We start from the raw sequence: 14,805 nt of genomic DNA on the forward strand, positions 1-14,805 counted from the left end.
AATTTATAGATATTGTCAGATATTAGAACAAATCAAGTCTTCTGTGCTCCACAGAAACAGATCCAGGTTTTGAATGGCCTGCAGCTTATACACTTTAAGAAGAAGACTTTTTTTTTTTTAAGTGCAAAATTAGAAACACAAAACTGCGAGGGTCCTTCCAGGAACCTGAGAAAGGGCTCTGGAATTAAGTCTCTAATGCTTACTTTTCTTTCACTTCATAGTAGATCCACCTCTCGTGTATGAGAATGCCAGACTGAAGGAACAGCCCATTTCCCACAACCAGTACCCTGCCACGTGCCCCATGGACAAATGTCAGAGGAAAACATTCACAGCAGAGGATCCCCAACGAGAGTTCTAACAGCACCGGCTCAGAGATGCCTGGAACGTGAAACCGCCCTACTCTGAGGTACACATTTCCGCCAGTTACCACAACCCCAGAATGCAACTGACTGCAAGCAACAGAGATCGATTTAGAGGGTGGATCCCCTGCGATACTAGGAGAATGACACAGCTATGCTTATTGCAACAATGTCTAGATCTGGGAAAAGCCAGATGCAAGAGCAAAAACCCTGAAACACAAAAAAAAGACAAAAGTGGGTGACCATGCAACGTACCTCATGTGTACAGCTATTACAGCGACCACTGGTGATCATATGGCACGTACTGTATGCAAGGAGCTATTCTGACCACTTCACAGTGATCCATTCACTCCTCATCAAAACCTGTGAGGGACGTACTACTTTCTCCCCAGTTTGAAAATGAGGAAAATGAGGCGTAGAGGTTAGGTAACTTGTCCAAGGTCATGCAGCTAAAAAGTAATACATTGAACCCAGGTAATCTGGTTCCAGAGTCCATAGTCTTAATCTCTCACTCTCGAATGCACAAAAATTCTATTAATTTGGAAATGGGCTGTAGACCATGACTGAAGTTCCCTATAATTAAGAGGGAACAGAAAATTGCTGATAACTGATTCCAGAACCTCAGAAAACATACTATTTCATCCAGTGGATGTTGGTTTTGTTTCCAGCAGATATTTCAGTCACAACCTCTATCCTTAGAAAGTGATTGTGACATCTGAAAATAAAGGAATGACCCTGTTTTAAAAAAATCTGAATTATATATTGGATCTTTAGCATAAAGCTACTCCTCTTTTTCTAAGAAAATTCAAATCTCTACCATTTCTTTTGATGATGTACTATAATCAATCCTAGTCAGGGCTGAATTAACCTAAAAATCTATTTACTTTACTCTTGTAAAAAATGTTAAAAAACAAACTTAATAATATATTATAGAAGCTTTATAGGGTGTCCTTTTCAGCTGTGACACTGGTCTCTCCTGTTGGGGTTGACTATGAACGTGAATAAATTCATGCTGAATTGAATTACTTGTGAGTTTTTTCTGTGAAGAACAATTTCAAGTATTTCTGAAATGAATTATTTTACCAAACCCACTTTGAAGTTCTTAAGAGTTACCATCTAAGTATAACCGTTTTCAACCTCTTTCATATAACCACTCCCAGAAATATTTTCTTCCCGCAGATCTCTCTTCCACAAACTCGAATTTACTTGCACGGGTAGGACCACCTCCTATGGGGCCAGTGAGGAAAAAAGAAACACAAACCAACAATGTTAAAAGAACTCCCTTTCCGAGGTCTGATACATAAAGCCAAAGCAGGGAAGGAGGAAGGAAACAATGTATACAGGTGGTCAGTGGAGTTCCGTTTAAGGAAGTCCCCCTTTGCTGTCAGTAGCACAATGCGGTTTAACAGATAGTACATTAGCCAGAAAGATAAGACATCTTGGTTCACCTAGTCAAATGGGATGTCAATTCAGAGAAGGCGACCTGACATTGTCCCCCAGTTTCCTCACTTATAAAATAAATAGCGGATAAATGTGTTGGTTATCTCAGATACACTTGACGGAGATACTACAGAGAACAGAGCATTGCAAGTACGCATGCAAAACCCTTGTACTTTCATGAAATCTAAACTAAGGAAAATTGAAGAACAGAAGGAAACCTTGAAATCCTGTATGTGCAACCACCCCATTTACAAGTGGAAACCCAAGGGCAAGTCAAGTTCAAGAGTCACAGGCGAGGAGGGCATACAACAGTGGAGCACAAGGGTGAGAACTCCAGCTCCACTGCAGAGTAGATGCAGCGTAAGAAATCTGTCATTGGGGCACCTGGATGGCTCGGTCGGTTAAGCGTCTGCCTTCGGCTCAGGTCCTGGGATCGAGCCCCGCATCAGGCTCCCTGCTCTGCAGGGAGCCTGCTTCTCCCTCTCCCTCTCCCCCTGCTTGTGTTCCCTCTCTTGCTATGTCTCTCTTTCAAATAAATAAAATCTTTAAAAAAAAAAAAGAAAGTCTGTCATCATGAACCCATAAAAGTAGAACTACAGTTTAACCAGACTGTAAGCTTAAAGCCAGAATCATGCATCTTTTAATTCCTCCATCTCTAGCATAGTATACATACTCAGTAAGCCTTAGTTGTACAAATACTGAATAAACTAAAACAAGAGATGTGAGTGCCACATAACAAATAAAAATTTAGGGCGCCTGGGTGGCTCAGTTGGTTAAGCGACTGCCTTCAGCTCAGGTCATGATCCTGGAGTCCTGGGATCGAGTCCCACATCGGGCTCCCTGCTCAGCAGGAAGTCTGCTTCTCCCTCTGACGCTCCCCCCTCTCATGCTCTCTCTGTCTCTATCTCATTCTCTCTCTCAAATAAATAAATAAAATCTTTAAAAAAAAAAAAAAAAAATTTATGGACTTATGGCCTCTCTTCTGCCAGGAAATATATAAATAACATATTAATATATATTTAATAAATCTATAATTTTTTATGATTTAGAAATTCTATAACTTATATAATTCTATATATAACTTATAAATATACAATTCTATATGTAATTTACATATTCCTCTAAAATGAGAAAAATTCTGGTTACAATCTCATGAGCAGGGAATTATACCTATCCACGTTCCTTTTTTGCTGTGGCAAGTAAAATTAAGGAATAGCTACACCTATGTGGTTACGTGGAATAAAGATAGAATGGAAAAAAGTTTTCTCATACAACAGGATAATTGGGGCAAGGGGGAATTCCCTTCCGACAATCTATTAAAAATTACTAGAGATTTCATTTAAGTCTCTTACTTACTCATTGAATTTTATTAATAAACAACTATATTTGGTGCAATTTTTCATTTTCGGTGTTTAGTAATGTGGAATCATGCAAGTATTACAGACAATTCTCTCTGATTAAAAATTAAAAAGGTAAATGAGCTTTAGTAATAAGACTATAAGAGTGTTTTTAATCATCTGAAGTAGTAATCAGCAAACTTCAGTATTTTATCTCAGAAGTACAGTGTGTTCACAAAACCTAAAGGCCAATAATGGGAGGAGTTCTCCTAATAGTCAGAATCACCTGCTGGATAACACAGGTGTTTCTAAGCTCCCTTCTGCAGATAATTCTCTATGTGCACCTGATCAGCATCAACCAATGGCTAAGACAGCATGTCCTAAACAACCCAGAAACAACTCGACGTGCAGCTTCACTTTCTCAGATTGCTGTATGATTTCTTCTGACAGTTCAGGCTCTAGTTATTTCAAATAATGTCCACATTTTAGTTTGGGGGTAGAGGATAACACTAATAAATATCAAATAAGAATGCAGTTTTGTTTCTAAACTTAAATAATGCATCTCCTTTAAAAAAAAAACAAACAAAATGGCATGAGAAGTAACTATCACAATGTTTCTAAAGATCTTTCCGCTTCCCCAAAACACTAACTGACCACCACCATCATAATTATTGCCAACAAAAACTTTTTTGAGAACCTAATGGGTGCAAGGCATTGTGTGATATGTTTCAATTATGAGGCAACAAACTTTGCCCTCAAGGAGATAATTACGTAGTTCATGAGAAAAAAAAAAAGGACTATAATAAAAATACAAATAAATTTAACAGTAATTTTAAAAGGGCAAGACACTTATAACTGATATGTGGAGGGAGGGGAGAAGTAGAGATAAAAGGAAGGAAACTATTACATGCAACAAGAGCAAAGCTGCACAGGGAGAGAAGTGATCAGTGTTTTTAAGCAAAGGTGCCCAAATAGTCACTACATGGTGTCTATTCTATGAATCACCATATTGTACCAACTGTGTAAGTACTCTCACCTACTTGAGCAACCCAAACACATCCTTCCCAGAATTAAGGCAGTACAATCAGAGGCTAACTCAGGAACATTCAGATCTGAGTTTAAGTCCAGGTTTAGCAATCAGCTTACTGACTGAACTCAAGCGATTGTCTCCTTACCCTCAGTTCCCACAAGTGAAAAACTTGGGGGTCATTCTTTATAATACCTTCAAGCTCTAAAATGGTATAACTCTAAAAAAATAAAATAAAATTATATAATTCTTCTTTATTACTAACAAATTAATTATCCCCTTGTATGTATGGGCAATTGTCAGTTACAGAAATCTATATAGTTCTAGAACAGAACAGTTCCACAAACACACCAAATCCCCTTACACCCCCAGGGCCTTTGCACATGCTGCTCCCACTGTATGGAATGGGCACTCCCTGCCCAACATTGCTCATACTCTAACCCTTGGCCAAGTGGAGGTCTCCAACCCTTCCCCAACCTCCACCACCCCCTAAAATCTATAGAATCTATACTTTTGCCACCAAAGCTTCCTCCACACATATAATTTGGTCTCTTTAAGTGTCCCTCAGGATAAGTGCTATCATACCTATCTTCACCAGCAAACACTTACGAGAAACTACTAATTACAGAAGTAGCTTCAAAGAATTCTAAGAATCCCCAACCCAGTAGGTCGTGATGCAACAGAGAAAAATAAAACTCACATGTTACAAAAATCACGATGCCAAACATAGTTTTTTTCAAAAACTGCAACAAGTTTCACACATTTCCAATTAAGAGAAATTGCTTTCAAGATAGACAGGTGGGAAAACAAAAGTAAGGAGAAACACTATGTTTATTTCAACAGTGATGCCATTTCCAAACATTCTGGGAACTGGTCTTAACTGCCTTCAGTATCTATGGCACAGACTTTTGAATATATTCAGTGGAAAAATTGCTAAATAAAACTTTGAGGGAAATTTGACTTTTTGATATCACTAAAAATTGCTGAGAGCTAAGTCTTTTTTTAAAATTTCTTTATTTTAGGGGCGCCTGGGTGGCTCAGATGGTTAAGCGTCTGCCTTCGGCTCAGGTCATGATCCCAGGGTCCTGGGATCGAGTCCCGTATCAGGCTCCCTCCCTGCTCCTTGGGAGCCTGCCTCTCCCTCTGCCTCTCTCTCTCTCTCTGTCTCTCATGAATAAATAAATAAAATCTTTAAAAAAAGAAAAAATAAAAAAAAAATAAAATTTCTTTATTTTAAAGAGAGAGAGAGAGAGCATGCATGGCCGGGGAGGGGCAGAAGGAGAGGGAGAGAGAGAACCTCCAGCAGACGCTGCACTGAGCCAGAGTGGAGCCTGATCCGTGACCCTAAGATCATAAGCTGAGCCGAAACCAAGAGTCAGACACTTAACCAACTGTGCCACCCAGGCACCCTGCTGAGAGCTAAGTCTACAAATAAAATAAACTGGTAATGCCAGTAGATTTTCCTTATACTCTTTGTCTCATCATAATACAAATAATCAATGAATAAAAACAGCTATCATAGCCAGATCCAGGAGTGTTTTGCAAGATCTAAACTATTTTTATTATTTCACTTTCAAGTAGCATGAGGACCAAACCTTTGATTAAACTCCCTCTTCATTTACCAGTAATTACTGATACTGTACTATTCTTCATAATATGCTTTATGTGCCTAACAACTGTTTTAACACAGAAGAATAAAAACTTAAAACTGAAGGTGGGAGGAGGATACGGAAACCGGAATAAGTGATTTTTACTCATCGTAGCAGGCCATGGTAAAATAGTTTCTTTGGCAGGAGGGGGATATTCAACTCCTAATGATGGCCATGAGAATGAGGAGAACGAGAACAGACTATAATGGTTTTTAAATCTGACTTCATGTTTGTGGACATTCACACACAATCACCGAATATTCATAAGATAGTTGGCATTTTATAGTATGTAACAAAAAACAGCATCTCTTCTATACATTTCTCCTCCTTGTACCATGGACATTTAAAAACCTTATGTCTTGACCAACCAAATGCAGTATGTAACCCAGGATTAGATCCCAGACTTGGCAAGGGGAGGAGGTTGAGAAATAGCCATGAATTCATCAGGGGCATAATGAACGAAATTTGACCATGGATTCTGGATTCCATAATAGTGTTGTATCAGTGTTAACAGTCCTGACATTGATCATCATACTGTGGTTATAGAAAAGAATGGCCTTGTTCCTAGACAATACACAAAGACCTTTTTAGTGGTAAAAGGAGCAATGTCTACAACTTTCTCTCAAATAGTTCAGAAAACAACACGCAATTAAAGAGAAAGACAGAGACCAAGAGAATGACAGAGCAAAGGGGGCAGCTAGAGAAAATTTGTGAATCTGAGTAAAGGTTACTTGAGAATTCCTTGTACTATTCTTCCAACTTTTCTGTAAGTTGAAACTATGGCAAAATAAAAAGTTAGCCAGAAAATTTTAGGAATGGTATGCCCCCCCTCTTCTGTCTTAAATAGGTTTGCACTTCCTAGAGAAAAAAAAAAATAGTGAATATTATTATATGAAAATAGATTAATTTGGCAAATTAAGGGGGTAAATCAGATCCTAGGACTTCAGACCTGCATCTTGGCCCTTTAATGTAATTCATGATGAGGAAATTCAGATCCAGGACAGTAGGATAAGAAAAACAGATATGAGTGAAGAAATGGGGAGAAGAGACACAATAAAGGAAACTGAGACACAAGACAAGGAGCTGATAAAACCTAATTTCAGAAACAAGGAAACTCAATAGCCAGTAAGAAAATGAGTTTTCATTGGATAATATAGTTGAGAATTTTCAAAGCCACACACACACAAAAAAAAAACCACACCCTAGTACACTAACCACTATTCTATCTGTTAGAGCCATTCCACTTTTTACAAGATGGTGAACTACCTGGTAACCTCTAAAGTCTGATGCAAATGCTTCCAATTGACCTGTAAAAGAAACTATTTTTTCTACTCCATACCCACTCCCCAGAATCCAAAGAAGTGCTGGAAGTTATACATGTTCAGATAGTGATTAGAAAGACCCTGCAAAGCTATGCTTCCCACTGGGAGGTCTACCTAATCTAAAGATAAATAACTAAAAGACAAACATCACATCACCTCAGAACCTTAACAGGCTCTTATCCCTTTATCACTAAGAGTCTCCAGGTTCCCAGGGTTGGTCAAGAGAACAACCCTATATGACCCAAAAGACAGAAATGTGGGAGGCTGACCAGGGTATTCAAGAAACATGCGTCATTATAACTGATTGCCTCCACCATCCTGACAGTTAACCCAGGTAAAGGATTAAAATTCCAAGCATCTCATTACAAAGGATGTTTGAATAAAACAAGGAAGTACCTGTGGCATTATAGGAGAAGCTCAGATCCTGACTCTTCTACATAGGAGGCAGTATAACAACGTTTGTGGTTGTTCATGACGTACATTTAAGATACACCTATCCTGCCTGCTTCTAACGGTTGAAGCTTGTCCATCCCTCCTTTGATCCATCCAGCCAGTACTGAGTACTCAGCTCTGCACTAGACCCTTGGAAATACAAAAATGGAAAAGATACGAGCCCTGGCATCAAAGAGCTTAAACTGTAATGGGGGACACAGATATGTAAATAAAGGCAGGTTAACCAAGCCAACAACAAAAGCATGTATAGGGCACAGGGGGCTGAGGTGGGGTACGGATTCTACCTTTGGTGGGAGGATACAGGAAAAGCTTCAGAGAAGGCAGGCACTGAGGTGAGTCAGAAAAGATGAATATTGGGCACCTGGGTGGCTCAGTCAGTTAAGCGTCTGCCTTCAGCTCAGGTCATGATCCCAGAGTCCTGGGATAGTCTCACATTGGGCTCCCTGCTCAGCAGGAACCCTGCTTCTCCCTCTGCCTCTGCCTGCCACTCCCCGCTTGTGTTCTCTCTCCATACTCTCTCTAAAATAAATAAATAAAATCTTAAAAAAAGAAAAAGAAAAATTGAGTATTTGCTAGGCACTCAACACATTTTTGATGTGTAAAATATAGTGGGAAGGACAGATGGATCCTCACAGGCTGGTAGAGGAATATATCACTCCAAGTAGACTGAACAATATTAAGAAAGGCACAATATGAAAGAGTGACTACGGGTAGAAGACACAGCAGGAGGTGGAGGAAGGAAAGAGGGATGAGAAGGAAAAATGATACCAAGTAACTTGTATTCCAAGCTAAGGAGTTTTTACTTGATCCTAGAGAAGATACAAAGCTACAGGGTTTGAATATCCCCATGATGGCTGCATAAATAAAATATTAAGGTCCAAGAGTAGAATCAAATAGGAAAGTAATCCATCAAGAGAATGGAGATGGGAACCACAATAAGGTTGTAACTAAAGGAAGGAGAATTCAAGGCATTAGGTAAAAGATTGGATGTATGCTGGGTTAAAACAGAAATGACAAAGGAGGAGTTAAGAGTCAAGAGATATATGGGTTGAAGAATATTGTTTTACAAAGTCCAATTAGATAGTGGCAGAACCAGGACAAAATCCCTGCCTAGTGCTAATTTTCTTCTGCCAAAAAGAAAAATTTTTTTTTAAATCATAACTGAGGGATGCCTGGGTGGCTCAGTCGGTTAAGCATCTGCCTTCGGCTCAGGTCATGATCCCAGGGTCCTGGGATCGAGTCCCGCATCAGCCTGCTTCTCCCTCTGCCTGCCTCTCCCCCTGCTTGTGCATGTGCGCTCTCTCTCTCTCTCTCTCTGACAAATAAAAATAAAAATCATAACTGAAAGTAGTAAATAAAAAATATTCTCAGGTGCCTGGGTGATTAAGCATCTGACTCTTGATTTCAGCTCAGGTCATGATCTCAGGGTCGTAAGATCAAACCCCACATCAGGCTCCGCACTCAGTGCAGACTCTGATTGAGATTCTCTCTCTCCCTCTGCCCCCCCCACTCATAATTAATAAATAAATAAATAAATAAATAAATAAAATCAATCTTAAAAAAATATTCTCAAAAGCTTTAAAATAAAGCTTTATCTGTGTTGCAGAGAAATCTAATAGATTTTTTTTTTTTCTAATTTTCTGGAGTATCAAGGTTGTTTCAAAGATAGGCTTTAAAGAAATAGCACTGCAATTCACTAATGAATGATCTTGTATAAGTTTTTAAACTTTCTAAGGCTTGTGTCACTCATTTTTTAAGTGGGGGCACTAATAAGATGTTTGTTTTGAAGAATGTAGGAAATAATGTACATAAAGTACTTAGCACAGTGCCTGGCCTGTATGTGATACTCAACAATTTGTGTCACTATTACTACTAAAGTGCAGACAATGGTCCTAAGAGACTGCTACCTGAGAAAGCCCTGCTTACTAGGCTGACCCCTGACTGGCATCTGGGAACTTGGACTTTGAGGGGGTCCTACTATTCCCAGCACTGATAAAAAGAGCTCATTGTGCCTAAGCTGTTTGTACAAACAATATGGTTTATGCTGAACACCTATTTTCCTTCTGGAGTCTGGAATTTTGGTACATGATAGAGAGAAGGTGCCTATGTGACCAGCCTCCAACAAAAACCTTGGGTGCTGGGCGCCTGGGTGGCTCAGTCGATAAGCGTCTGCCTTCGGCTCAGGTCATGATCCCGGGGTCCTGGGATCGAGCCCCACATCGGGCTCCCTGCTCGGCGGGAAGCCTGCTTCTCCCTCTCCACTCCCCCTGCTTGTGTTCCCTCTCTCACTGTCTCTCTCTCTGTCAAATAAATAAATAAAATCTTTAAAAAAAAAAAAAAACCTTGGGTGCTGAGCCTCTAATGTGCTTCCCTGGTAGACAACATTTCATAATTGTCACAATTGAATGCTAGAAGAATTTTGCACACCTTTTGAAGATTCCACTGAGAAAAGGCTCTTGCAAGCTTGCCTCGTTTCCTATAGAAATTTGCCCATGTGCCTTTTCCCTTTGCCAGTTTAGTTCTGTCTCCTTCCATAGTCACAAATCATAGCCATACAGACAACTATAAGCCAAGTACTCTGAATTCTCCTAGTGAATTACCAAACTTGGGGACAGCCTTGAGGATCAAAACCAGTTTCCCTACTCCTCAACTTTATAAACTATTCGCCAGTTTCCATACTGGAGCAGTATTACAGACAACAAATGAACCAAATTAGTAGTACCAAAGTCCAATTATAAAAAGTTCCTGGGGTGCCTGGGTGGCTCACTTGGTTAAGCGTCTGCCTTCGGCTCAGGTCATGATCCCAGGACCCTGGCCCAGGATCCCAGGAGCCTGCTTCTCCCTCCCCCTCCGCCTGCTTGTGCTCTCTTTCTCTCTTTGTCAAATAAATAAATACAATCTTTAAAAAAATAAAAATAAAAAATAAATTAAAAAGTTCCTGGTTTCTTAGCTAATGATAACTGTAGATTTACATACTACTTGAATTTTTTTATTCCAAATCTCACCATCTAGAAATCTCTCCATTCCTTGTTTTCTCACCATTATTTAATAGACCTTTTTCCTGATTAAGCTCCAGCCCTGCTCTTCCCTGAATTCCATCCCAATTCCACATGGAGCTTCACCTGGCATGGCAGGGGGTCTAACCCACATGTCATTTAGTTCCCCAACCAGAGAATAAGATCACTTACCAACCCCCCTCCAGGTCCTATGTTCTGTTTATTATTCTGAGTAAGATCAAACGACATCAATGCCAAGAAGATCTCATATCAGTTCATTAGAATATGCAGAAACATGAGCTAATGGAGGGCAGTAAGAGCAAGGAGGACAAATGAAAGAATGGCCCAGAGCAGAAACTGAAACACAACTTTGCCAATACCAGACTTGGAAGAAACAGCTTGACTGAATTTCTCATCATCTAAAACAGAATTCCTTTGCATACTTTAAAAAAGCACAATAAACTGTATTTAATAGAAGAAATGCTTGTTGCCATCATGTTGAAGGAGCTGGGGTTCAGAGAACCAGAGGAGGATGGATGTCTGAGTCACATTATGATTAACTGAGAGTTTTAATAAAGCATTAATGGCACTTAATTGCCATGAAGACCTAGGAATCATAGTGACTAGATAAATCAATAGCCTACCCACTGTTTTTCTTTTAAAAACAGAACTATGAACAACTAAAATAAATATCTCTAGGCTATTTATCCTAACCCCTGAGTGCCCCCCATGGTTTTTCTAATCCACATCAAGTCTTACATTTTTAACAAAATAATTATATTTGAAATGCCTATTGATTCTTATGAGTTACCCACATCACAGCTCTTTTTGAATCAGAGCTTCTAGGGCTGGGGAGATGGAAACTGGAATGTTCATCCATGGAAAACAGAGAACGGAGCATATTAACTCAAACAGGGAGGAAACACGACAATGGGGTGCTCCTGGGCTTACCTAGAACCAGGCGGAGTGTTGTTAGGCAGGAACTCAGCCCAGTATGGTCAGACTTTTTTTTTTTTTTTAATTTTATTATGTTATGTTAGTCACCATACATCACTGGTTTTTGATGTGGTGATCCACGATCCATTGTTTTCGTATAACACCCAGTGCTCCATGCAGTACGTGCCCTCCTTAATACCCATCACCAGACTTTTATTTTTACAAAAATTCAGATTCTTATCTTAAAATTCCTAACTTTTTACTATGGACAACAATTTATTTTTAACTGTGAGAGGCAAACAAATCTGCAACTACGTTTCAAGCTGGAAGCCCTAAATATGTTAGTGAATGTCTGTCCCTAAGAAAAAGAATCCAGGAGGGATCATTGCAGGAGTGGGAGTGAAAGTAGGATGAGGCTCACTGGGCCAGTCAGCAGCCAGAAAGGAGGTGGACCCTGATGCTAAGTGTCAGAAGCTGGGTATTTATATGTTGTGACAACCTCCTCCTTCTGTCCTTTGTGGTTCTCATAGTGACTGAGGCTGCTCTCAGGCAAGACAGTGGGCCAGGTTCTAAAATAAAAAGGGGTCCCACTGTTCTCTTTATTCCACTTAATCTAAAACAGGTAGGGCACTTTAAACCTTGTATATTTACCATCTTCAAAGTGACCTAACAATTGCAACATGTTTCAATTTTATCAGTCCATATTTCTAAGTAGATAATACAGGTTTCTGAGGCTTTTTTTGGTTAAGAAACTACCACGTTTTACCACTTTCATGGTTATATTTCTATTCTTTTCTTAGACTTACTACATTTAATTCAAATATAACAATTACCATACAGCAAAAATGTATTGTTTTCCTAAAATCTATTTTAGATTTTAAAATAATTCGTATTTCTGGTCTTACCTGAAGCCCTTTTGGAACTCTGAATTTTTCAGATTTAATAAATGAAATACTGCACATATACCATATATATATATATATACTCCCAGCAGGGACCAGGACAGCCCCACATAAATAAACACATTAATATTTCTGCACACACACACATGACCCCCGCAAAAAAAGTCACAGTGACTAGGATAAATTAAGACCAAAAACAGCTTCATCTCAGGCCAAGTTTTACAACTAAAAGAGTTTTTCCAGTTTGGGTCTTCAGCATTTCAGGGATTTAGGAAGGTGGATAAAGGACTTTAGTCCTAAATTACATGAACCTGCAGAATTCTGTAAGTCGCAGTGACAAGCCACAACAGAAATTAACAGAGTTAAGGACAACCAGAAAGAATCAATGATGCCATTCTCTCTGAATTGGGGGGAACAAAAACACATAGAAATCAGTGGGAGTAAAAAAAACAAAAACAAGACAAACAACCAAAAAAAGTAAATCAATTTCTGAGGAAGGCACTCTAGGTAAAAAAGCAGAATTAAATAAAACCAAACAATAAGATCACCAAAAATCCCACTGTAACCAACTAGACAATAGCATGTGGTCAACAAGGGGCAACACACTCTCCAGTCATTCCCTGGAATCAGAGTATTTCTAGTAGGGAGGAGCATGGCTGGACCTTCAGGACGAGATGCTGCATTCCCAAGATGTCAGGAGGAAACAACCTTGGCCAGAGGCAACTCTCCATTCACACGGCTCATCCAGTGGGAAAACCAGAGGCTAAAACCACTGAAAAGCCAGCAGCTGGCTGACAACACGCCCTCACCATGCCCCACGCTCACTGACAAGGTTGTTGGAAGCCACTACTCCCTGCCCCCATAAAAGGCACTCTGCAGTAGCTGCTTGTCACAAGAAACGTTGAACAGTTCTGCTTTAGGTCAACATCAGTAATGTGCTGGATCCACCAAATCACTAACCAGTTTTAAATAATTTCCACATAATGATGAAGAACTATTCATATAAAGCAATGGACACAGACACAGTGTATATGAACAGATTAATTCAGTAGGCTGATATAAAATGTATACTCACATATACTACACCATAATCAAGAGACTTGTGAATAATTTCTCACCATATTCTAAGCTTTATTGTTCAGATCCAAATGATAACAAATTATTACCTTAACTTCATTTGCCTCAAGTTTATTCCATAAGATCAGGGTGGGGCGGTGCAGAGGGGGAACAATATTGTAAAATATTATCAACATACAAAGCAGCAAAGTAAATTTTTATTGTCTCCTACCTCTGCTCGACCCTCATAGTAGGTTAACACGGACTTTGTTAGCACAAAAAGTCTCTCTTTGTAGTTTAACGGTGATGTCTTCTTTTTCTGCTGTGACCTTTTAATAAGAATCTCTTCTAGAATAGTGTTAAAATTCATCTCGGTCTTCTGATCACTCTGTCTCCTGCCATTGAAGATCCTGGTATTCTAAAGTGAGAAAAAAAACAGTTGAAATAAAATGTGACATCTTAATTTTCCAAAGATGTTCTCATTCCAAATTACCAAAATAGACTTTACCCTCTCTACAGCTGGAACTAGTGAATATTAGTCTATGCACCTGGACTGAAACTGCCCAGGGCACAAAAGCTCAACCTCTCTTCATCCCCAGGCTCATCCTGTTCCTCCAGGACCCAGCACTTCACAAGAAAATCTAATCAAGGTTTGCCATGATGATGAGTCACTCCTTTGTACCTCCCCCAGCATCCCTTAGGTTTCTGGCACATTCTTCTGCTATCTAATTGCAGGGAAACAAATACCTCAGATGAAAAAGCACATTTCATCACCTGCACGGCTGATTTAGGCTGGTATTTAAATTGCCTTGGGAGCCTGGTACACAAAATGGATGAGCACATGGACCCGGTGGACTTGTGAACAAAATGAATGACCACAGTGGTGGGTATGAGTCAATCTCCAGCTCTGATAAGTATGTAATCTTGATCAAACATCCTAGTTACCACAACCATGAGGATGTTCTCCAATGTCTACACCATGCTCCATAGTTCTCTTTCCTATGGTTCCTGTCACAACCACAAGAGAAAAGGAAATCCACCTGGTCACAACTACCCTACTCAGGGAAGAACCCATCTGGACAAGGTCCTCAGCCCTGTATTTGGATCCCCCACACCTGGACTAAGCCTTCCAAAATTCAACAAAATTTAACTATCTGAAAACCCAAAACTACTCAGGAAATACATTAAGATTCTTATTGGATAGAAATTGAATTGACAACAGCCTTTTCTTCCCTTCCCTTCACCATACATTTACAGTCATTGTACATCAAACCATAGAGGTAATGGAAGTCACGTGAAGAACGTAAGAGGTTACCTGAAAGCAGAGC

The 14,805-nt window shown here is 39.5% G+C and overlaps 1 protein-coding gene across 2 annotated transcripts in view; it reads right to left on the bottom strand.

The window, feature by feature from the left end:
• TEC (tec protein tyrosine kinase) overlaps positions 1-14,805 on the bottom strand; it is a 137,846-nt gene that overhangs the window by 73,352 nt on the left and 49,689 nt on the right. For both annotated transcript variants that reach the window (XM_036093000.2, XM_078068581.1), the window contains one exon: positions 13,710-13,895. In XM_036093000.2, coding sequence (XP_035948893.1) covers positions 13,710-13,847 — 138 coding nt within the window. In that variant the 5' untranslated portion in view covers positions 13,848-13,895. The remainder of the gene's footprint in view (positions 1-13,709; positions 13,896-14,805) is intronic.

The sequence above is a fragment of the Halichoerus grypus genome, chromosome 3 (genome assembly GCF_964656455.1).
Source record: "Halichoerus grypus chromosome 3, mHalGry1.hap1.1, whole genome shotgun sequence".
NCBI lineage: Eukaryota > Metazoa > Chordata > Mammalia > Carnivora > Phocidae > Halichoerus > Halichoerus grypus.